Raw genomic sequence first — 25,518 nt, forward strand, 5'->3', positions numbered from 1 at the left:
CCCTGTGCACTCCCACCCTCTACACAACCATCACCCCACCACTGTGAAGGACAGGCAGGGGAGGACCCCCACCACAGGCCCTAGCCCCAGACCCCCTCCAGAGCATCAGCAGGACAGCTACGGAACAGCCCCTGGCCCCAAACTACCTCCACATCAGCAGCAGAGTTATGCTGCAGCTGTTGCCAAGCCTGTTGCCACAGCCCCTCACCCTGCTACTTCAGAGCTGGGAGACATTACAGAGATGCTGCACATCCTGTGTAATCGCCTCCTATTGAACTGTAAAAGTACACATCAGCAAAGAGTCACACAGCAATAGATGAAAATTCTGATGACATTTTATTATTATTACTGTTCCACTGTAGCTCACCCGCTTGATTTGATTATACTTTCTATGAATGTAATTTAATACTCTTTACTTATGGAAGGGTAATCTTCACAACTGTCTCACCAAATAGGTTCATGTTTTTTTTATGAATTTAAATGCGTTCTTTTCAAATAAGCTGCTGGAACATTCAGGGCCTCTGCTCCTCAACCTTTGGGCTGAAGAGCACGAACCCTGAATTCCTAAAATCTATTGAAAATGTTGATATTCTTGTGTTAACAGAAACATGGTGTCAGAATGATGCGCTCACTCACTGTCCTTCAGGATATCATGAAGTCATGGTGCCCTCTATAAAGGCCAAAACAATACGCAAGGGCAGAACTTCTGGGGGGATCTTGGTCTGGTATAGAGGAGAGCTGACCAATCACATTTCACCAGTAAAACAAGGGAAGTCACACGTATGGCTAAAGCTTGATAAAAGTATTGGACTAGCTGACAGAGACATACATCTATGTGCTGCCTACATTCCTCCAGCAGAGTCTCCTTACTATGAGGAGGACGTCTTTGATACTCTCCGCACAGAGATCAGCCATTTCCAGGCCCAAGGAAATGTGCTGCTGTGTGGAGACCTAAATGCAAGGACTGGATGTGAGCCTGACTTCCTAGATCCACAGGGCAACAGCCATGTGTTTGGTCAAGCCCCTCTCTACATCACACCAACCATCATCAACTGGAACAACCTTGACTGTCAAATAAATCAAAGTGGCAGGGAGGTAGATTATTATTATTAATCACATTACTATCCCTATTTTCATAACTATAATTCTACTGTAATAATTGCTGCTGTTATTATAAGTAGTCTTATTATATGAATCATTTATGTCATATACATTGAATGTGTTGTATCTCTGTTATGCTGTTCATTCTGTACACATGACATCTATTGCATTCTGTCCATCCTGGGAGAAGGATCCCTCCTCTGTCGTTCTCCCATAGGTTTCTTCCTTTTTTCTCCCTGTTAAAGGGGTTTTTTAGGGGAGTTTTTCCCATGTGCACAGATTGTAAAGCCCTCTGAGGCAAATTTGTAATTTGTGATTCTGGGCTATACAAAATAAACTGAATTGAATTGAATAGTGCACCTCTGTCGGGCCTTAGGCCTGTACATAGTTAATGGTAGGTTCAGAGGGGACTCTTTAGGGAGATTCACATACTCCTCAGCTCTTGGCTGTAGTGTAGTCGACTATGCTCTCACTGACATGGACCCCTCCACTATCAGTGCGTTCACTATCAGGCAGCAATCCCCTCTCTCAGACCACAACCAAGTAAATGTCTACTTTAAAACCTCGAATCAACTCAAACCCCCCAAAAAGGAGTCCAATAAGCTGTACAAACTCAACCCAACATACAGATGGGCTCAAGACAGTGGTGACAAATTCTTCATGGCGCTAAATTCCCCTGATCTAATTAGTAAAATATTGGAATTCAGGGGAAATCAGTACGACACGACCAAAGTTGGTGTTAACATGGCCACTGCTGACGTCGATACACTATTTCACGAGGCAGCTATTAAAGCCAACCTTGCCATAGTGAAGAGACAGTATAAGAAAACGCGAAATAATGAAAAATGGTTTGACAATGAATGTAAAAGTATCAGAAAAGATCTGCGAAAAATATCGAACTTAAAACATCGCCAACCAAACAACCAAGACTTACGAATTAGATTTAGCGAAACTCTCAAAAGATATAAATACACAATTAGGAACAAAAAACAAAATTATACAAATGAAAGATTGGAGGAAATTGAAAGCTCCATCCATCAAAACCAATTCTGGGATATGTTGAATAACTTGAGCACAACAAAACCACAGGCATTACCCATTCAAGATGGTGACATTTGGAAATCACACTTTCAAAATCTCTATAAAGACATTCCACCAAATTCTTAATTCAAACCACAAAATTATTAGAGAAAAACTCCAAACATTAGAATTGACAATTAAAAACAATCAAGAATTGATGGAAAAAATAAAATTTATCAAAACGAAAAAAGCTTGTGGTCCAGACAGCATTAAAAATGAAATGCTTAAAAACAGCACTCCTGAAATGCAGGGTGCAGTGCTCAAGTTGTTTAACATAGTACTATGTTCAGGCTGTTTTCCTGACATCTGGTGTCAAGGGCTTATTTCTCCAATTTATAAATGTGGAGACAAATTGGACCCCAATAACTACCGTGGCATCTGCATTAGCAGTTGCCTGGGGAAGTTATTTTGCAGTATTATAAATAACAGAATCTTAGATTATCTTGACCAACACAACATCCTTAGTAAAACTCAAATTGGCTTTCTTCCAAAACACCGTACCACCGATCATGTTTATACCCTTCACACGCTCATTCAGAAACATTTACACCAAACAAATGGAAAAATATTTGCTTGTTTTATTGATTTTAAGAAAGCATTTGATTCAATTTGGCATAAAGGACTATGTTACAGACTTCTGCAATCTGGTATTGGAGTCAAAGTCTATGACATTATAAAATCAATGTATTTGAACAATAAGTGTGGTGTACAAATAGGAGAAAAATGCACTGATTTCTTCACCCAGAGAAGAGGCGTTCGTCAAGGCTGCAATCTGAGTCTGACACTTTTCAACATATATAAATGAACTAGCAGTGCAGTTGGACCAGAGTGCAGCCCCGGGCCTCTGTCTCCTAGACAGAGAGGTGAAGTCTCTGTTCTATGCAGATGACCTGGTTCTGTTGTCTCCCACAGAACAGGGACTCCAACAACAGCTAGACCTACTGGAGGATTACTGTCAGAACTGGGCCCTGGCAGTAAATCTAAAGAAGACAAACATCATGATCTTCCAAAAAAGGCCCAGATGTCAGGAAAACAGACACCATTTTACTCTAGGAAGTACCACCATAGAACACACCACTATCTTGGTCTGACTATTACAGCCTCAGGGAGTTTCAGCCTGGCAGTGAATGCACTAAAAGAAAAGGCCAGAAGAGCCCTCTATGCAATTAAAAGAACATTTTATAATATCCAAATTCCAATCAAAATCTGGTGTAAAATTTTTGATAATGTGATCAAGCCCATTGCACTGTATGGTAATGAAGTATGGGGTCCACTCAGTCACCATAGCTATACTAGATGGGACAAACACCCCACAGAAGCCCTACATGCAGAATTCTGCAGAATGATCCTCAACATTCAAAGAAAAACACCAACAAATGCGTGTAGGGCAGAATTAGGCAGATATCCCCTGATAATAAACATTCACAAACGAGCACTACATTTTTGGAATCACCTACAATCAAATTCTCAAGACACCCTCCATTTTAAAGCCTTCCAAAGCCAAGAGCTGAACCCAGAAAAGAGTCCCCTGAGTCAGTTGGTGTTGAGACTAACTGCTCCTACACAGCAACACCCTGACCAGTCTCACACCAACACTGCTTTCCAAATACCAATTAGAATAAACCAAATTATAAAGCAAAGCAAAGAAACATATTTGGAACATTGGAAAAAAGAAACTGAAAGTCAAAGTAGATTAGAATGTTATCTGGCCCTAAAAAGAGATTATGAATTGGCAGAATATCTCTTTTCTGTCAGGGGTAGAAAGCAGAGACAGATCCTGACAGTACAGGCTCAGTGACCACCAACTGGCAATCGAAAAAGGCAGACAGAAGAAATCTTGGCAACCAAAAGAAAACAGAATATGTGGTCACTGTTCGACAGGTGAGGTTGAGACAGAGATGCACTTCCTCCTAAAATGTGAGAAATATACCCAAACAAGACAAACATACTTAAACCAGCTCAGCTCCCAAGTCTCTGCTTTCAGAGAACTGGATGACGGTTCTAAACTAAGAATCCTACTAGGAGAAGGAAATACAGCACATCTTGTCGCACGATATGTTCTATCTTGCCACAACCTGAGGGACAGTGAGTGACCAACACACACACACATGCACGCATGCACACACACATGCAAACACACAAACCAATCCTTTTCTGTTAAAAAAGACACCATGTATTACAGTCTTTTACCAACACACACACACACACACACACACACACACACACACACACACACACACACACACACACACACACACACACACACAGAACAGGTGTTTACTGTTCTCCCCGATTTTATTGTGTGTCAAGAAACACAACTGTGTTTTCTTTTAACTCATTTACTGTAGTTATTTACTCTGTTATATTATTTTTATTACCTATCTATTCATATGAATTGTATATTTTTATGTTGTTATCTCTTAATGCTTTGGCAATACTGTCTTTGCAACATTCATGCCAATAAAGCATATTGAATTGAATTGAATTGAATTGAGAGGGAGAGAGAGAGAGAGAGAGAGAGAGAGAGAGAGAGAGAGACAGAGAGAGAGAGAGAGAGGAGGGAGAGGGAGAGAGACAGAGAGAGGGAGAGGGAGAGAGACAGAGAGAGAGAGAGAGAGGGAGAGAGAGGGAGAGAGAGAGAGAGAGAGAGAGAGAGAGGGTAGAGAGAGGATCCTGATCAGCTGTGAACCCTCATGACCTCCGTGGTATTAACCTTCCTTCTGTCCGGGACTAGAACGAGTCATGTGATACACACACCGTGTCTTCAGGTGTGAGAACATATATGTGCGCTCGCTGCCCTACATGTGGTGATCACGGGTCGAACTGACCCACCGCCGTGTTCACACCGGTCTGACCGGTCCCCCCCCCCTCTTGTCCTCGGGTGAAAGTGAGCCGTCTCCGTGTTCTTGTATACAACGTGAAGACAACGGGAGGGTTAAGTATTTACAACTTAGAAGTTTTATTCTGACATGCTTAAAGAATTCAGTGCAACAACCTACAATGTCCACACTGGAGATATTTACTACAAAAACTTGTTTCAGCAAAGGGCTGGTTACTCAATGATGTAATATAATGGTGGAAAACCATAAAGACAACTCTGAGAGTAAGAGACAGGAGTGGATACAAGTATTACAAGAGGACATTTTAGTGGAAGAATGGGGTATATGTTCAAAGGTACATACACAAACCATTAAGACTGAGATTAATACAATATAATTGGATAATGAGAACGTACATCAACTCTGTGAAGTTAAACAAATTTGATCCTAATACTCCTGACCGATGCTATAAGTGCAATATTCATCAAGGTACTTCATATCACTGTCTGTGGGAATGTGAGGAGATTCAAAGATTTTGGAGTTCGGTGATACAAAATATCTCTCAAATGACCTCTTCTCCAATACCTCCAAGTCCTACACTCTGTATATTAAGCATGTTGTTCTCTTTCTAATAGAGAAAGAAAAATGGTTGACCTACAGTATGTCTACTACAATCGCTCTGTGTTGGAGGAATGTTCGTTGCCCCTCTCTAGGCCACTGGCTGAAAAACTTAACTTAACTTAGTTTGGCTCTTGAGAAACTAATATATATAGTTAGGAAGAAAGCTTCTCAGTTTTACAATATATATTATATATATGTATATTAATGGTGACATTGAAGAGGCATTGGAAATGTGAAGTGACTAATCTGCTGTGAGGAAGGTGTGCTGTACTCTGCTCCATGTTTGTGACTGTATTTTATTTTATTTACATTATTTTCATTTATTCATTTATTTCAACTAAATTAGTATTTTCATTGTAAATCTTTGTCCTTCTTGAATTTATGTTTTAATTTATAATTTAGCATTACATTTTCTTCTAAGTTTATATAACCCTCTTTGTATACATTTTCTGTATGTTGCCAGGCAGTGCATTTCTTCTTGCTCTGTGCATAATTTATGGAGTCTTTAATTCCATCTGTTCCATAAACTTCAAAGCATGACTTTAAAAACCGGGTGTTAATGTGTTCATGATATCCTACATTGTGTACTATCCTCATGACTCTTTTTTGTGGTATCCCTAATGAGTTCCATGTACTTTTGTACGTGTCACCCCCTTATATAAGATTCAGCAGATTTTGTGGTCTAATATCACACCCAGAAATGTGTTATAAAATACTTTGTCTATATATTAACCAAACAGCTTTTGTTCAAATTTGATTTATGTCAAACCACCCTATTAAGTTACTCATTTCCATTGCAATCGCCTCTAAAAGCTGCTGCACATTCTCCCCAGAGCAAAAAATACTAGTGTCGTCCGCACATGAAACAAATTCCATTTTCTATGATACTCAGCATTTATCATTTATGTATAAAAAGAACCATTTTGAGCATAATATTGAAATAGCTCTTCTAAGCCTAATCCCTCTGATACCATACCTTTTCAATTTATCAAGTGATATACTGTGATCAATGTTTATAAAAGTTTTGTTTTAATATCTATAAATATTCCAACTGCACACTTTTTTTGCTTATACGATTAGCAACTTCCTCTATAACATTAATTAGTGCCAAAGATGTTGATCTGTTTGATCTGAAAAGTAAAGCTAAATCAGAAGTTCCTTAAACCTCTAGTCTTACTAATGGCCAGCAGGGGGCGACTCCTCTGTTGTAAAAAAGGTCAGATTGTATAGAAGTCAGAAGTCATCAGGCGGTCTGATGTCCATAGGGAGGTTATTCCAGAGGAAGCGGGTATGATAGGAAAAGACTTCCTTCTGTCAGTACCTTCCCTTCCCAAGTCCCTTGGTTGAGATAGTTAAGATACAATTATAAATCATTCCACTTGGTACACGTTTGGAATAAAGCTGTTCACCTTTGTTCACAGCTGCAAAATACTATGAGGGCCTGATTAGACTGAAAATGTGTTATGCTTTTTACTTTTTTACTCAAGTATTGTACTTAAGTACAATTTTGAAGTTCTTGTACTTAACTTAAGTTTTTCCATCTAATGTTACTTTATACTTTTACTCCACAACATCAAAGCAGGACTCCACTACATGTATATACTATATATCCATCCATCCATCCATTTTCCGTAACCTGCTTATCCAGTTAAGGGTCGCAGGGGTGCTGGAGCCGATCTCAGCTGTCAATGGGTGAAGGCAGGGTTCACCCTGGACAGGTCGCCAGTCTGTCGCAGGGCTGACATATAGAGACAAACAACCACTCACACTCACATCCACACCTACGGGCAATTTAGAGTCTTCAATTAACCTAACCTGCATGTCTTTGGACTGTGGGAGGAAGCCGGAGAACCCGGAGAGAACCCACGCTGACACGGGGAGAACATGCAAACTCCACACAGAAGGTTGTCCAGCCCGGGAATTGAACCCAGGCCCCTCTTGCTGTGAGGCGACAGTGCTAACCACTACACCACCGTGCAGCCCTATACTATATATACTGTAGTTAATTATTACAAATATAATTTATTATTATAGGTATAATTAATTGTAGTCCCTTATTTACCAGCTTCAACATTCAAGTGATATGCACATTAATGCATCCATAATAGTATTCCAGTAATATGAAGATATATTATTCTGAAATGGGACATTCTGCATAATTAGTACCTTTCCTTTTGATACTGTGAGTGTATTCAATTCAATTCAATTCAATTCAGTTTATTTTGTATAGCCCAGAATCACAAATTACACATTTGCCTCAGAGGGCTTTACAATCTGTACACATGAGACATCCTCTGTCCTTAGACCCTCACCTCCTCTGTCCCGGAACCCTCACATCGGCACAAGAATTAACCTCTGGGAGAGCGACAGAGGAGGGATCCTTCTCCAGGATGGAAAGAATGCAATAGATGTCATGTGTACAGAATGAACAGCATAACAGAGATACAACACCTTCAATGTATATGACATAAATGATTCATATAATCACAGTAGTAAGCAGAGTAACGAAGGAAAAAAAATAAAAATAATTAAGACTACTTATAATAACAGCAGCAATGATTATAGTAGAATTATAATTATGAAATAGGGAATAGTAATAGTAATGTGACTAGTAATAATAATGGTAGTAGCAGTCGGTGTCAGCCGGGCCATAGCAGGATGCACGACCACAGTCCAGGTACAGCCACGATTTATAGAAGCCTGTGAGGCGAGAAAGCACAAAGACTCCAGGGTAGAAGCAAAGTCAATAAGCGTAATAGTACAGGGAATAATAATAGTAATGTGACTAATAATGATAGTGGTAGTAGTAGTGGGTGTCAGCAGGGCCTCAGCAGGTGGCACGATGACAATCCAGATATAACCCTGATTGATGGGAACCTGCGAGGCGAGAAAGCACAAGGACTCCGGGGAAGAAGCAAAATCAGTAATGTGCATAAATAGGAGATTAATACATAAAGAAGGAGGGAGAGAAGAGGAGAGAGGAGCTCAGTGTATCCTAGGTAGTCCCCCGGCTGTCTAGGCATATAGCAGCATATCTAGGAGCTGGACCAAGGCGAACCTGAACCAGCCCTAACTATAAACCTGAACCAGCCCTAAATATAAGCGCTATCAAAAAGGAAGGTCTTAAGCCTTCTCTTAAAAGTGGTGAGTGTGTCTGCTCCCCGGACTGAAACTGGAACCTGGTTCCACAGAAGAGGAGCCTGATAACTGAAGGCTGAATGATCTCTTTTCTTAGTTTTTGTTAGAACACGTGCTGCAGCATTCTGGATCAACTGTAAAGATCTAAGAGACTTATTAGAGCAGAGTCTAAGGTTAGATATAGGTCTATAGTTAGATATAGGTCTATAGTTAGATATAGTCTATAGTTAGATATAGGTCTATAGTTAGATATAGTCTATAGTTAGATATAGGTCTAAGGTTAGATATAGGTCTATAGTTAGATATAGTCTATAGTTAGATATAGGTCTATAGTTAGATATAGGTCTATAGTTAGATATAGTCTACAGTTAGATATAGGTCTAAGGTTAGATATAGTCTATAGTTAGATATAGGTCTATAGTTAGATATAGTCTATAGTTAGATATAGGTCTATAGTTAGATATAGTCTATAGTTAGATATAGGTCTATAGTTAGATATAGTCTATAGTTAGATATAGGTCTAAGGTTAGATATAGGTCTATAGTTAGATATAGGTCTATAGTTAGATATAGGTCTAAGGTTAGATATAGGTCTATAGTTAGATATAGTCTATAGTTAGATATAGGTCTATAGTTAGATATAGTCTATAGTTAGATATAGGTCTAAGGTTAGATATAGGTCTATAGTTAGATATAGGTCTATAGTTAGATATAGGTCTAAGGTTAGATATAGGTCTATAGTTAGATATAGGTCTAAGGTTAGATATAGGTCTATAGTTAGATATAGGTCTAAGGTTAGATATAGGTCTAAGGTTAGATATAGGTCTATAGTTAGATATAGGTCTAAGGTTAGATATAGGTCCAAGGTTAGATATAGGTCTATAGTTAGATATAGGTCTAAGGTTAGATTTAGGTCTAAGGTTAGATATAGGTCTATAGTTAGATATAATTCAATTCAATTCAATTCAGTTTATTTTGTATAGCCCAGAATCACATCCTTTGTCCTTAGGGCTTTACAATCTGTGCACATACATCCTCTGTCCCGGAACCCTCACATCGGCAGGAAAAACTCAAAAAACCCTTTAACAGAAAAAACCTATGGGAGAACGACAGAGGAGGGATCCTTCTCCCAGGATGGACAGAATGCAATAGATGTCATGTGTACAGAATGAACAGCATAACAGAGATACAATACATTCAATGTATATGACATAAATGATTCATATAATAAGACTATATAATAACAGTAGTTATTACAGAATTATAGTAAGGGATAGTAATGTGAAAAATAATAATCGAAGCTGGGTGTCAGTCGGCTCAAGCAGGAGGCACGAAGGTACCACAGCAGGAATGATTATAGTAGCAATTATAATTAAAGAAATAATGGTACAGGTAATAGTAATAGTAATGTGACTAGTAATAATAATGGTGGTAGCAGTCGGTGTCAGCAGGGCCATAGCAGGATGCACATCCACAGTCCAGGTACAGCCACGATTTATAGAAGCCTGTGAGGCGAGAAAGCACAAAGTAGCAGGGTAAAGCAAAGTCAATAAGCATAATAGTACAGGGAATAATAATAGTAATGTGACTAATAATGATAGTGGTAGTAGTAGTGGGTGTCAGCAGGGCCTCAGCAGGTGGCACGATGACAGTCCAGATATAACCCTGATTGATGGGAACCTGCGAGGCGAGAAAGCACAAGAACTCCGGGGAAGAAGCAAAATCAGTAATGTGCATAAATAGGAGATTAATACATAAAGAAGGAGGGAGAGAAGAGGAGAGAGGAGCTCAGTGTATCCTAGGTAGTCCCCGGCTGTCTGGGCATATAGCAGCATATCTAGGAGCTGGACCAAGGCGAACCTGAACCAGCCCTAACTATAAACCTGAACCAGCTCTAACTATAAGCAAAAAAGGAAGGTCTTAAGCCTGCTCTTGAAAGTGGTGAGTGTGTCTGCCCCCGGACTGAAACTGGAACCTGGTTCCACAGAAGAGGAGCCTGATAACTGAAGGCTCTGAATCCCATCCTACTTTTATATACTCTTTGTTAGAACCCTGCATTGATTGCGCAGCTCTCTCAACTGTAAATGGAACTAAGAGTTCCTTAAGATAAGAGTCTAAGTTAGATTTAGGTCTATAGTTAGATATAGGTCTATGATTTAATATAGGTCTATAGTTAGATATAGTCTATACTTAGATATGATCTATAGTTAGATATAGTTTTTGTTAGAACACGTGCTAGCATTCTGGATTAACTGTATAGATCTAAGAGATATTAGAGCAGCTATAATTAGATTATAGTATATAGTTAGATATAAATGCATAACTAGTTTTTCTGCATACTTAGATATAGGTTTGCTATTTTAGAATAGTCTAAAGTTAAATATAGGCTGTTCTTGAGATCTAGTTTTATATAAGAGTTAAAAGGATCCTGGTCAAAGATAACTCCAAGGTTCTTAGATATAGGATGCTAGAGCAAGATATAGAGAAACTATATCGTTAGATATAGGTTCTATAGTTAGATATAGGCCTAGTAGATAAAGGTCTATAGTTAGATAACATCTATAGTTAGATATAGGTTTTTAGTTAGATATGCTTAAGTTTAGATATATTAGTTTCTATAGTTAATATAGATATATAGGTATCATCTGCATAACAATGAAAGTTTACTGAGGTTAGATATATTCCCCAAGGTTAGATATAGGTAAATAAAATAGGTCCAGAACAGACCCCTGTGGAACTCCGTGATAACCCTGGTTTTCATAGTTAGATATAGGTTACATATACAAACTGAGATCGGTCTATAAATAGATAAACCAGCTATAGTTAATGATATAAGTCTATAGTTAGATATAGGTTTAAGGTTAGATATAGGTCTCAAATGCAGATAAGGTCTATAATACAAGTTAGAGATAAGTCCTTTGTCTGAAGCTATTAGAAGGTATAGGTAATTTAGATATGCCGTCTTCTGTGCTATGATTCAGTCTAAATCCTACTGATATAGGTCTATAGTTAGATATAGTCACAGAGCTGATTTGCTACTGTTTCTATAGGATCTTAGAGATATACGGTCTAAGGTTAGATATAGGTCTATAGTTAGATATAGGATCTAGAGTAGGTTTCTTAAGAAGAGGTTTAATTATAGCTAGTTTGAAGGCCTGTGGTTAGATATAGTCTAAAGACAGATTGATAATTTCTAATTAGATTGCTAATTAAAGGTAAAACTTCCTTAAGCAGCCTATAGTTAGATATAGGTCTAAGAGACAGGTGGAAGGTTTAGACTCAGAAATAGTATATATATATATATAGGGCTATAGTTAGATATAGGTCTAAGGTTAGATATAGATTATATAGGTCTATAGTTAGATATAGGTCTATAGTTAGATATAGGTTTATAGTTAGATATAGGTCTAAGGTTAGATATAGTCTATAGTTAGATATAGTCTATAGTTAGATATAGGTCTATAGTTAGATATAGTCTAAAGTTAGATATAGTCTATAGTTAGATATAGTTAGATATAGGTCTAAGGTTAGATATAGTCTATAGTTAGATATAGGTCTATAGTTAGATATAGTCTATAGTTAGATATAGTCCATAGTTAGATATAGTCTATAGTTAGATATAGTCTATAGTTAGATATAGTCTATAGTTAGATATAGTCTATAGTTAGATATAGGTCTATAGTTAGATATAGGTCTATAGTTAGATATAGGTCTATAGTTAGATATAGGTCTATAGTTAGATATAGTCTATAGTTAGATATAGGTCTATAGTTAGATATAGGTCTATAGATAGATATAGTCTATAGTTAGATATAGTCTATAGTTAGATATATAGGTCTATAGTTAGCCAACACCTCTGGATCAAGAGTAGGTTTCTTAAGAAGAGGTTTAATTACAGCTAGTTTGAAGGCCTGTGGTACATGGCCCGTTAGTAAAGACAGATTGACCATTTCTAATAAAGAATTGCTAATTAAAGGTGAAACTTCCTTAAGCAGCCTAGTCGGAATCTGGTCTAAGAGACAGGTGGAAGGTTTAGACTTAGAAATAGTTAAAGTCGATTATAAATAAATATATTTGCGTGTATATGTTTATCCACTCTTGTACTTGTGTTAGAGTAATACTTTGACTTTGGGCTCAGAACACCTCCTCCTCCACTCCACAGCTCCATCCTTCCAGGCTTTTATTTTGTAGCTTGTGTGAGGTGGAGCCGGATGTGACGTCACCCTGCTGTGTCCACCAGCTGATCCGTCGTCTCCAGATCCGTGTTGTACCGACGTGTTGTCCGGTACCGACGTGTTGTACCGACGTGTTGTCCGGTACCGACGTGTTGTACCGACGTGCTGTCCGGTACCGACGTGTTGTCCGGTACCGACGTGTTGTACCGACGTGCTGTCCGGTACCGACGTGTTGTCCGGTACCGACGTGCTGTCGGTAGTCCGTGTTAACGGGTCGGTAGCTCCGTGCTGTCGGTAGCTCGGTACCGACGTGTTGTACCGACGTGTTGTCCGGTACCGACGTGCTGTCCGGTTTGTGTTGACAGCCAGGCCTACCCTAACCCTAAGCTAACGAGCTAACGAGCTAGCTGTCGCCGTTACTCGCGGAGGTGACGGAAGTGAACGGTCAGGAACACCTTCCACACCGGGAGCGCGCGGCGCAGGCCCGACGTCTGCTGCCGTCCCCGTGGTGAACCGGCACCGGGAGGAGGAGGAGGAGGAGGCCCATGTAGGAGCAGCGGGACGGACGCACGCCTGGCTCGGGCAGCAGCTCCTCCAGCTGTAAGATGTGGCTGAAGATGTTCTTCCTGCTGCTCTACTTCATACTGCTCTTCATGCTGGCCAGGATCTTTGAGGCCGTGGTCTGGTACGAGACCGGGATGTTCGCCACCCAGCTGGTGGACCCGGTCTCCCTCAGCTACAAGAAGCTGAAGACCATCCTGGAGTGCCGGGGCCTGGGCTACTCCGGACTGGCTGAGAAGAAGGACGTCAGCGAGCTGGTCGAGAAATCAGGTAAAGGTCCGCTTCACTCTGGTACCGAGCAGGGCCAGAGTCCTCCATACGGGTACTTATGCTGGTGTTACACTGGTGTTACACTGGAGATACACTGGTGCTACACTGGTGTTACACCGGTGATGCACTGGTGTTACACTGGTGATACACTGGTGATACACTGGAGATACACTGGTGTTACACTGGAGATACACTGGTGATACACTGGAGATACACTGGTGTTACACCGGAGTTACACTGGAGATACACTGGTGCTACATTGGTGTTACACCGGTGATGCACTGGTGTTACACTGGTGATACACTGGTGATACACTGGTGATACACTGGAGATACACTGGTGTTACACTGGAGATACACTGGTGTTACACTGGTGATACACTGGTGATACACTGGAGATACACTGGTGTTACACCGGAGATACACTGGTGCTACATTGGTGTTACACTGGTGTTACATTGGTGATACACTGGAGATACACTGGTGCTACATTGGTGTTACACTGGTGTTACATTGGAGATACACTGGTGTTACACTGGAGATACACCGGTGTTACACTGGTGTTACATTGGTGATACACCGGTGTTACACTGGTGTTACACTGGTAATACACTGGTGATACACATGGAATGCTTACCAAACACCTCCATACCTCCTCTACTTTAAATTTGTGTTTTTCCCTGTGCATATGCAAATGCATTGGACACAAGATATCTCTTACTTCACTGATAGTCCTTTCTCAGTGTACGTGCTTCTGGTTTCCACATCACTCGTGGGTATTTTGCATACTGGACTACGATTGGCTCCAGACCAGATGTGGTTTTATAAACTCTGCTGGTACATCCAGGTGTTTAAACCAGATTCAAGATGACAGTAACTTTAGTGTCTCTGTGACCCCTCTAGATCGTTAACGTGACGACAAACTGCACACATATTTCTGCACAGTGAAGATCAAGCATCCATGTTATGATGTGGAGGTGGATAAATTACTTATTGTGTGACCGGATGTCCACAGTAACTGGTTTACATTTCTACCTGCTGTACTCTGGGGACTTTATGATGATTGGCATTATGGATATTATTTAATACATAAATAAATGGTCAATTCAAGTCCCCGCCATCCAAATTGATGAATTACATACAATTTTCAAAGAGATTAAAGGTGAAAATGCCTCTTAATACTATTATTATTATTATTATTATTATTATTATTATTATTATTATTATTATTATTATTATTATTACCTTCCACTAGTATTCGTTATACTTGGACTCAAAGAAGAAATGTATGCATTAGCTAACAGTTGTTTGGGGCTCTTTTTCTTTATTCCCCACAGGAGAGTTGACTCAGGGCGAGCTGTACTCAGCCATCAAGAAAGAGAAGGAGCAGACGGAGGCAGGAGACGCCATCACAACTCACTTCAGTGGAGAGATGCACTTCTATGAATTAGTGGAGGACACTAAAGACGGGATATGGCTGGTTCAGGTAAACGCACTTAATAACTGTATATTAAAAAAATTCCGTAGTGTTGCCTGATTAAGTGATGTAGTAAATGATTTCCGCTGCATACAGCAGGAATATCACATCGTCTCTATTTACACACTCTTCATTTCTCAACCTTCGTCTTGTTCAACACGGCCCATTCATCTCCCTGTATGCTGTCTCGTTATTGACCATCTTTTTTATTTATTGAATCTGTCTCTCATAAATTCACAAGCTTTATGGAAGTGCAATACTATGCTACTGCAGATGTAAATGTCCAAAGACATTGCAGTCGGAATGCTCTGAGCCAGACCGCCTCCACATCTGGAGGTAGTCTGGTTCACATGCTGACAGGAAGTCAGCCATTCACAATTTCATGAGCACTGCTTATGCGCAAATTTCTCTTCAGTTATTAACAGTATATTTAGTCAATATATTTCTATTAGGCAGGTCAGTGGGGTCGCAGCCCACCTGGTTGCAGCTTAGGAAATGGAACAAAGCTTTATTCTGTGATGCTGCCAAGATGTGGCCGTGGTTTCAGCCCAGCACAGGGTCCATGTCATTAACATTTCTTTTGTAAAGAAACTCTATTTTGTTGCCTTGTTTTTAAGTACATGTCTTTATCAGAGAGAAAATGTTGAGGTACATTGAAATTTGCACCTAAGAAAATGCTGTTTACTTTCCAGATCCATTATGAATGTCACACACACACACACACACACACACACACACACACACACACACACACACACACACACACACACACACACACACACACACACACACACACACAAGTTAAACCAACTTTAAGAGATACACATCCGATTGTCAGACTGAAACACTGTGATGACAGATCCTCTGTACTGCTAACATGAGTCTGATGCATTAATGCCATTAGTTACCTGGCTGGGGTCCTGTTTGATCTTCAAAGTTCTTTAATAGTACGTTGCATCTTCATCTCACATATGTACATGTTAATTTTTAGCACTTATTAGATGAAGACAGTATTCAGGACTCATAAAATACTTTAACCCAGCAGGTCATACTAACAAGCAGAGTGCAGGGACAAACAGGAGTACATCTTATTTCCCTTAATCTATAGTTGAGTCTGAGATTACGCGTTCATGTGAATTCGCTGGCCTACAGAATGCTGCATAACTTCTCTTTTTGCTTTCTTCATTGCAGTGATTTTGTCAGTTTTTAATGTAATACTTTACTATCAATATTATATGTTTTCCTTTGTGGCCGCAACTATCAGAGTTTTGTCCTGTCACGTTTCTTCTTCTTCACTATGAACTGACATGGTGAGTGCAGGATTTCTCAGTTCTGTGTTTCAAATGAGTGAATTAAACCTGACTTGACCTTCTTTGCTCTTATTAGCTCCAACCCAGTTAAATGTAAGAGACTGATCCTGGTTCAGTTTGTTAGAGTTTTTCACAGTAAGCCCTTCTTTTCTGTTGCAGTTCTATGTAACCCCCCTTTGATCACAATGTGTTCAGTAGGAGACAGCAGGAATGCTCATCCTCCCCCCACTATATTTCAGGTGTTCCACTACCCGTCCTCTACTCGGTCAAACAGGAGTCACAGCATTCTGTGGCAACAAGAAGTTCCATCCCACGTTCTGCCTCCAGGACCACACAGGCCAAAATAACAAAGCCTCACTGTAATATTTAGTTTGATCAGGATAAAGCTAGTTGACAAGATCAAATGGGTGAGGCGTGTTAATGATTAACCACTTTTTGTCCTCAGAAGTTCTAAAAAGAAGAAGAGGAGTTTAGGGTCAGAAGGGTTCACAGATGTGTTAAGCATCAGCTGTCTGACCTGTCATGTCCCTGTGTGTAACTGCAGGTCATTGCCCAGGACCGGGAAGCCCTGCTCAGTCAGTCCAACTGGGGGAAGATGGTGCAGAAAGTGTCTCAGTTTGGGATCAGAACTGGAACCTTTAACTGCTCTAATGACTACAGGTGGGAAGCAGGGCCTTCTTCAAATGCACCAACACTTCTCATTCCTATCAGGGCACATGACTAATGACGCTCACTTGGACTCTGAACTTAGACGTCTTCTTGTTCTGTTGGACATCTTTGTTTTTCCACTACTTCTGTATGTTTTTACTTCCTATTGCCGACGAGCCTTATAGGCCGATGTTGCTGGTGTTTTGCTGTCTTAAATACCAGGCTCTAGACTAGCTTTTCTCACCACCGTCCCAAAAAGTAGTTTCAACCGCCCTGAAGTCAGTCAAAGCCGTCAACCATGTTCAATGTTATCCTTTCAATTTGTTATTGTCATCTGAAGTGGTTATTTGCATAAAGGACTATTGGTATGGTGATTGTCATCAGTGTTCCTATCAGTTTCAGTATGGGCGGTAAGCTGGTGAAGCTGAAGTCACACGTCATGTCTCCCTCTCTGTAAGGAGAGTGATGTCATACTGACATGCTGGTTCTGTGTCGTGTCCACCAGGTCATGCATCAAGCGTGGCTGGCAGCGCTCCACCCTCGTCATGTCCGTTCCTCAGACGTCAGCGTCAAAGGGCAAGGTCATGCTGAAGGAGTACGACGGGCGACGCATCGAAACGGAGCACATCTTCCGCTGGATGACCTCACACGTGGCTCATCGAATCAAAACCCTGCGTCGCTCCGAGCAGCTGGCGGAGGAGTGGCGCTCCGACCCGGCCCACCCGGTGAAGATGTTTCTGTTCGCCCATCTGGCCCAGCCGCCCGCCTTCTTCTCCGCGCTGTCTGTCAAGTTCACCGGCAGGATCGAGTTCATCTTCGTGGATGTACGTCACTGGGACGACCACAGCATCCTATCGGAGATCGATGTGACACAGAGCCCCGCCTACATTCTCAAGACGCCCGAGGGCATCTATCGCTATGGCAACAGGTGAAGGTTGAACATGGGAATTATAATGGATTATTGTTTTTACAAACAAATACAAATGTCCTTAATCTGTCTGTCTTTTCCTCCCCCTCACACCTCTTTTCCTCTCAATCCCTCTTCCTCTTTTTCCTCCCCTCCTCACCTTCATTAATCACCCTCATTCTCCCTCTTCTCCTTCCTTTCCTCCTGTCCACCTGTCCTTCACTCTTCCACTTCTGCTCTACTCCTCCTCTCCTTTCCTCCTCTCATCCACTACCCCTCCGCTCATTCTCTCCTCTCCTTCTTTCCCCTCCTCTTATTCTCTCCCCTCCTCTTCTTCTCTCCTCTCATCCACTTCACCTGTCTCCTCCTCTCCTCTCCCCTCTTCTCCTTGTCTCTCCCCCCCCTCCCTCCTCTTCCTCTCCTCCTCTCCTGTCTTTAGTACCGGGGAGTTCTTGTCCCTGGCTGCCATGGATACTTTCCTGCGTTCGATCCAGCCGGAGGTCAATGATCTGTTTGTCCTCAGTCTGGTTCTGATCAACTTGCTGGCCTGGATGGACCTCTTCATCACACAGGTCACTTCCTGTTTTTTTTACCGGACACAGTGGTGAAAATTAACAAAGTGCTTTTACTCAAATATCATTTTTTAAAGTTTACAATTATTTTCCATTTAATGTGACTTTATACTTTTACTCCACTACATTTAAAAAGGGAGATATTGCACCTTAAGAAACAGCTTATGAAATGTGGTGTAATTTTAAAAGATGAAATACTTAAAAGTATATTAACTAATAAAGTTTAGCTCCATCGGCACCATCTTTGACATTAAAATGTTGCCTACACACTGCATTACCAATAACGGGTGTATTCAGTAATATACTCTAAAAAGAGTCGTTGTGCACAATGAGTAAGATGTGAAGTGAATGTAAGACTTTTTGTAAAAGTTTGTCTACACTGTGGTACTGCTTATTTTGTTATAGTAGCTGTAAACTTGGGTAACCATTGATCAGATTATTTTATACAGTGCTGGAGAGAGAGGGTGAAATACAGTTAGTTCTGTAATTATTGTCCAGTTTGATTTAAACATGTCTCATTTTCATGGACAGGGGGCAACCGTGAAGAGATTTGTAGTTCTGATCCGAACACTTGGAACCTACAACTCCATACTGCTGGTGTCCTGGCTTCCTGTTCTGGTAGGAAATCATCCGTACCACACAGTTCTCACAACTGAATTCATCCACTAATTCTTCCTCTGTTGAACAAAGGGGCTACAATACAATACCCATTCTTACCAAGGGTCTCACATTACACTGCTGTCAGCATCAATAGCTAGCAAAGACAGGGATATATATATATATTTTTAATGTGTGTATGTATATACAGTGGGTACGGAAAGTATTCAGACCCCTTTAAATTTTTCACCCTTTGTTTCATTGCAGCCATTTGCTAAAATCGAAAAAGTTAATTTTTTTTTCGCATTAATGTACACTCAGCAACCCATCTTGACAGAAAAAAACAGAAATGTAGAATTTTTGCAAATTTATTAAAAAAGAAAAACTGAAATATCACATGGTCATAAGTATTCAGACCATTTGCTCAGTATTGAGTAGAAGCACCCTTTTGAGCTAGTACAGCCATGAGTCAACAAGTGTCTCACACCTGGATTTGGGGATCCTCTGCCATTCTTCCTTGCAGATCCTCTCCAGTTCTGTCAGGTTGGATGGTGAACACAGCCATTTTCAGGTCTCTCCAGAGATGCTCAATTGGGTTTAGGTCAGGGCTCTGGCTGGGCCAGTCAAGAATGGTCACAGACTTGTTCCGAAGCCACTCCTTTGTTATTTTAGCTGTGTGCTTCGGGTCATTGTCTTGTTGGAAGGTGAACCTTCGGCCCAGTCTGAGGTCCTGAGCACTCTGGAGGAGGTTTTCTTCCAGGATATCTCTGTACTTGGCCGCATTCATCTTTCCTTCAATTGCAACCAGTCGTCCTGTCCCTGCAGCTGAAAAACACCCCCATAGCATGATGCTGCCACCACCATGTTTCACTGTTGGGATTGTATTGGGCAGGTGATGAGCAGTGCCTGGTTTTCTCCACACATACCGCTTAGAATTAACGCCAAAAAGTTCAATCTTGGTCTCATCAGACCAGAGAATCTTATTTCTCATAGTTTGGGAGTCCTCCATGTGTTTTTTGGCAAACTCTATGCGGGCTTTCATATGTCTTGCACTGAGGAGAGGCTTCCGTCGGGCCACTCTGCCATAAAGCCCCGACTGGTGGAGGGCTGCAGTGATAGTTGACTTTGTGGAACTTTCTCCCATCTCCCTACTGCATCTCTGGAGCTCAGCCACAGTGATCTTTGGGTTCTTCTTTACCTCTCTCACCAAGGCTCTTCTCCCACGATTGCTCAGTTTGGCTGGACGGCCAGGTCTAGGAAGAGTTCTGGTCATCCCATACTTCTTCCATTTAAGGATTATGGAGGCCACTGTGCTCTTAGGAACCTTGAGTGCTGCAGAAATTCTTTTGTAACCTTGGCCAGATCTGTGCCTTGCCACAATTCTGTCTCTGAGCTCCTTGGGCAGTTCCTTCGACCTCATGATTCTCATTTGTTCTGACATGCACTGTGAGCTGTAAGGTCTTATATAGACAGGTGTGTGCCTTTCCTAATCAAGTCCAATCAGTTTAATTAAACACAGCTGGACTCCAATGAAGGAGTAGAACCATCTCAAAGAGGATCAGAAGAAATGGACAGCATGTGAGTTAAATATGAGTGTCACAGCAAAGGGTCTGAATACTTATGACCATGTGATATTTCAGTTTTTCTTTTTCAATAAATTTGCAAAAATTTCTACATTTCTGTTTTTTTCTGTCAAGATGGGTTGCTGAGTGTACATTAATGCGAAAAAAAATGAACTTTTTCGATTTTAGCAAATGGCTGCAATGAAACAAAGAGTGAAAAATTTAAAGGGGTCTGAATACTTTCCGTACCCACTGTATATACATACATACATACATACATACATACATACATACATACATACATACATACATACATACATACATACATACATTGGTAATTGTCCAACTATACTTAAGACTTGTTACCAAATAGACATATACATGCTTGCTTCCACCAACATGACAATGATTTTAGTGAACGTAAATGGCCTGAATCTAATGAATGCTAATGTCAACATGGAGCAGAATGTGTTTCCAGCACCTTGTTGAAACCATGTCGTCAAGAAAGCAGGCTGTTCTGAGGGAAAACAGGGGTCCTCCCCACTAATAGAAAGATAGACCTAATAAAGTGGCCCCTGACTGTTTAAAGCCACAGACTTACCTCTTGTTGAATTGACCACTAATCACTGATGGATCCCCCCTCTAGGCTCTCCTCCAGCTGCCCTATCTGGACACTCTGTACGGTTACAGTCTGAAGCTGCTCCGGTATGCCGACACCACCACATTGGCCAGCCTGGTGAGAGCTGACTGGACCTTCTACTCATCCCACCCGGCCCTCTTCCTGTCCACCTACCTGGCCCACGGCCTGCTGGTCGACTACTTTGAGAAGAAACGCCGCTGCGGCATCAGGACCCAAGAGGACAACACCACCAACCTGGAGTGGCTGGCCAGCCTGTGGGACTGGTACACTTCCTACCTGCTCGTCCCAATCGCCTCGCTGCAGCAGGTCCCGTCAGACCACTCCGACTGGGAGGATGACCACCACTTCATATTAGAGCGTTTGGCTTTCCCCGATCTCTGGCTTCGCCCTTTGATAAACATGGACTATATTAAAGCCCTGCCCACCTGGAGGTTCAGAGTTGTCGGTGAGGACACGGGGAGGGGAGGGGGAGTGGTGGGAGGCTGGAGGAGGAGACAGATAGTTCACATTCAGACACAGAGAGCAGGGAGCAGATGGAGTCCCCTCCACACAAGAGGTCATTGTGCGACCAGGACGGCAACGGGCAGCTGTCTGCCCGCAACGACACGGACGCCGACAGTAGCTGTCCGTCCTTCTGCTGTCGCCATGGGAACAGAGGCTCATCCTCCGCCGACGGGCCACTGACAGATTGGTCGACGTGGCCCTGTGGCGTGCTGCAGTGCTCCGAGTGCGTGGTGTGTCTGGAGAACTTCGTGGAGGAGGAGCTGCTGATGGGTCTGCCCTGTGGCCACGCCTTCCACCAGCACTGCATCGCCGTGTGGCTGGCAGCGGGCAGACACTGCTGCCCGGTGTGCCGCTGGCCCAGCTACAAGAAGAAACAGCAGAGGGCTGCTCAGAGCTCTGCTGAAAACACACTGCAGGACTGAAGGTAGATACCCCCCCCCTGTTCACTGGGCACTGAGCTCGGTGTCCATGGAGACCGTGTCCGATGTCATCACAGCTTGATTGGGTAGAAGTTTTGAGCAGGGGGAGGAGTTCAGGAGAGAACATAGCCAGTAGGTGTGATCTGGACCGCTGTAGTCATCAGTCAGCTTGCTTCCATTACTGTTGAAGGTGAAATGCTGGCCGTTATGGCAAACGGATGAGAACTATGGTTTCTGCATAGGGAGGATATTGGTTGGGACAGTAACCATTGGTGAAGCCAACTTCGTAGTGCAATAAAAACATCTTTCTGGTTTTGCCTTTTTTCACCCAGAAACCATCCGTGAGATTTCTTCCACACGGTGTTGTGATTTCAGGCTGGACAAGAAGCTAATTTTTATCTAATACTTACCACCTGCATCCAAACACAACTGTACACATGTACACTAACTGCTCCATCCTGTATCACCACTGACTGCAAATACAAACACCTCCATGCCGTATGTGTTTGTTGTTGCAGAACTGGATAGTCTTCTCTATCAAACGCTCCCATTGGTCAACACAGGAAGATGTACATCAATCAGTCAGTCAGCACAACGATACGATTCAGTGAATGAATGAATGAATCGGGTGTGTAATATCACACTCAAGTCCCTCTGCTCCTAAAGGTGTTGACATGGCCCCACCGTCAACTCCTCACTATTTTCATTTTTACATGACTCAAGTATTTATTTTGATTATCCACAGAGAATGTGCTTAAAAACAAGTTTCCAGCTGGCCACTATCAAAAGATTCTACCTTTTAATTCTGCCCTATCACATCTCATAGTTTGGGTCTCTAGTGCATTTTACAACGCAGTACTGGAGCTCTGATTTGTTTTCAGCTGAGGATACAGCTTGGTGGTCTGAGTGAGGATGGAGAACTGAACCATGTGAGGCATTCAGCAACATGTCTGGATCACCAACATTCTGCTCTGATGAGCTGCAGAAGTACAACATTAAAACCCAATAATCCCATGATTTGATGTGCACTAAACACGCACTACACAGAGGGGTGCAAATGCAAACGTGTGCACAATGGTGCAGCACTTTGCAAAGACGTTAGAGGCTGCTCACATGCAGGCTGACCCGCTGCCGTCAAGTTTCTGCTGGCATCATTTGCCTTCATCACATTAGTCTTTGGTTTAAGATGTTCTATCAAAGATCAACAGAAAAGTTTCACGTATATGAGAATCCTGAAGGTTGTAGAAGTCTGAGTGGTGGAGCCTCTGCCAAGAACTGTCATCGAGGCATCGGGCACAGCAAAATGTTTTTGACACGTTTTAAAATGTACACTATGAAATCATGTTCTAGTGTCAGAGATGACACTAGAACCTCCACCAACATGTGACTTTGCATGTGACTTTGATCAGGGGCCACAAGCCATGTTCAGCAGCTGTCAGGATCCAAAGCTAAACCAACCCAGTTAAAGCTGCACTAACCAATACTTTATATTAACATTGGGTCTCATTACTGTAATGTATAAAGTGATGCTGGTAGTTTATCCCTGCTGTTCCCCCTCAGCCTCTGTTAGCTTGTCATTTAAATTGAAACTCTCCTAAAGCTTCTAATCAATCTTGTTTCCAGTAGCGGCAGTTTGTACACTACCGGCCCATCAGCTAACAGCAGACAGACACGGTAGGAGACCAGCTGATGAACATAGGGGAGCATGTAGCAGCTAAAGACACAGATATTTCCCTGAGGAGCTGGTGGAGGCCAAACCTGAGCTAAAAGGAGAGTGAATATTGGACACAAACACAGCTCCGATGGGACGGTCCTGTTGCTCTGTGTCTGCTGTTAGTGGATTCACCTTATCAACTTTATGGGATGATGATATGTCAGATGTTGTGTTGAGAGTTTGCCTAAATAATAAATAAATAAATAAATGAATGCACCTTTAACAACACAGTGGTATTATTTAATCAATTATGTATCATGACTGACCTTAAACAATGCTGCAGGTTTATTTAATTGAATATAGTTTTCAACACTACACTACAGTTGTATTTTCTTTAATCAGGGCAAATGGATTTATATATTTATGTTCTCTGTGAGCTAACAGGACACAGTGCATGTCATGGTGCCTCTACCAGGGCGGAGTTCGTGAGACAACCTGATATCAATCTAACACGGCTCGTAAGGACGTGAGCTTCAGGGACGTTAGGGAGCAAAAAAGATTCTGAGTGGAAGAAAAGACTGCTCAGTGTCTGTGCTTTTATTTTTCCTTCATGAATCTCCATGTCGACTGCCAGGAGCTGAGCTACTGTCAGGATTCTGCCGATGCCTTGCTCATGGGCAACTTGTTGTGCAGTAATCAAAGAGCCTTTGTCAGTTGTCATCAAGTGTCGTGATAAGATAAGATAATCCTTTATTAGTCCCGCAGCGGGGAAATTTGCGATCATGCACCACGCGGATGTTCAGCAGTTAAGGCAATATACATATTTTCCCTAAACGTCTCAAGAAAAGAAACAAAGCTCTTATTGTATAACTGTAACATTAAAACTATGCGTCTCAATTTATTAAAGATAATATCTGGATATTTTGACATTTGGAATTTGTCCAAATGTCAAAAAATATTTGTAATTCAGCAACTTTTAAGGTTGCTTAACCATAATATCTCCGCTTCCCCTGTCCTCTTTCTGCGTGTGAAGGTGAAGGAATAGAAAAATGAGAGCTTTGTGTTGGGAGTTGTTTTGTCATCACTGGGTGGTGAGGGTCTGTGAAGAGGAGAGGGTCAGACAGAGGATCAGGCTGGAACTACCACTGAATAACAGAGTGTCATTTCATTTGACAATGCCATCAGGACAACAGAAATCTATCAACGCAGACCACAGCTTGTAGGCTACAGTAGAGAACACATTGTAAACCTGAGGCCACCAGACTCACAGAGTATAACCAGATAGATGAAAAAAGGGACTCTTGAATTATGAAACCCTTTGATGCGCTCTGATTGGCCCGGGATGATTGACCGGCTGCCCTGGGCCTCCAGCTGCCCAGTAAACCCCATGTTCACAGTGTAGCAGATGCGATGGTGATATGATCCATTGTCATTATATTTGAGAATCTGCAGCACTAAATCACAA

General features: G+C 41.7%; 1 protein-coding gene across 1 annotated transcript; it reads left to right on the top strand.

Moving 5' to 3' along the window:
- The first annotated feature begins 13,232 nt into the window (after positions 1 to 13,232).
- LOC129089945 (E3 ubiquitin-protein ligase RNF103-like) lies at positions 13,233 to 24,753 on the top strand. The gene is given in 9 exon segments (XM_054597378.1): positions 13,233 to 13,764; positions 15,101 to 15,249; positions 17,095 to 17,210; positions 17,704 to 18,126; positions 18,545 to 18,677; positions 19,209 to 19,295; positions 21,483 to 21,929; positions 21,932 to 22,404; positions 24,023 to 24,753. Coding segments are annotated over 8 exon segments (2,052 nt in total). The 5' UTR covers positions 13,233 to 13,538; the 3' UTR covers positions 22,403 to 22,404; positions 24,023 to 24,753.
- The last annotated feature ends 765 nt before the right edge of the window (positions 24,754 to 25,518 follow it).

Source organism: Anoplopoma fimbria, chromosome 4 (genome assembly GCF_027596085.1).
Source record: "Anoplopoma fimbria isolate UVic2021 breed Golden Eagle Sablefish chromosome 4, Afim_UVic_2022, whole genome shotgun sequence".
Lineage (NCBI taxonomy): Eukaryota > Metazoa > Chordata > Actinopteri > Perciformes > Anoplopomatidae > Anoplopoma > Anoplopoma fimbria.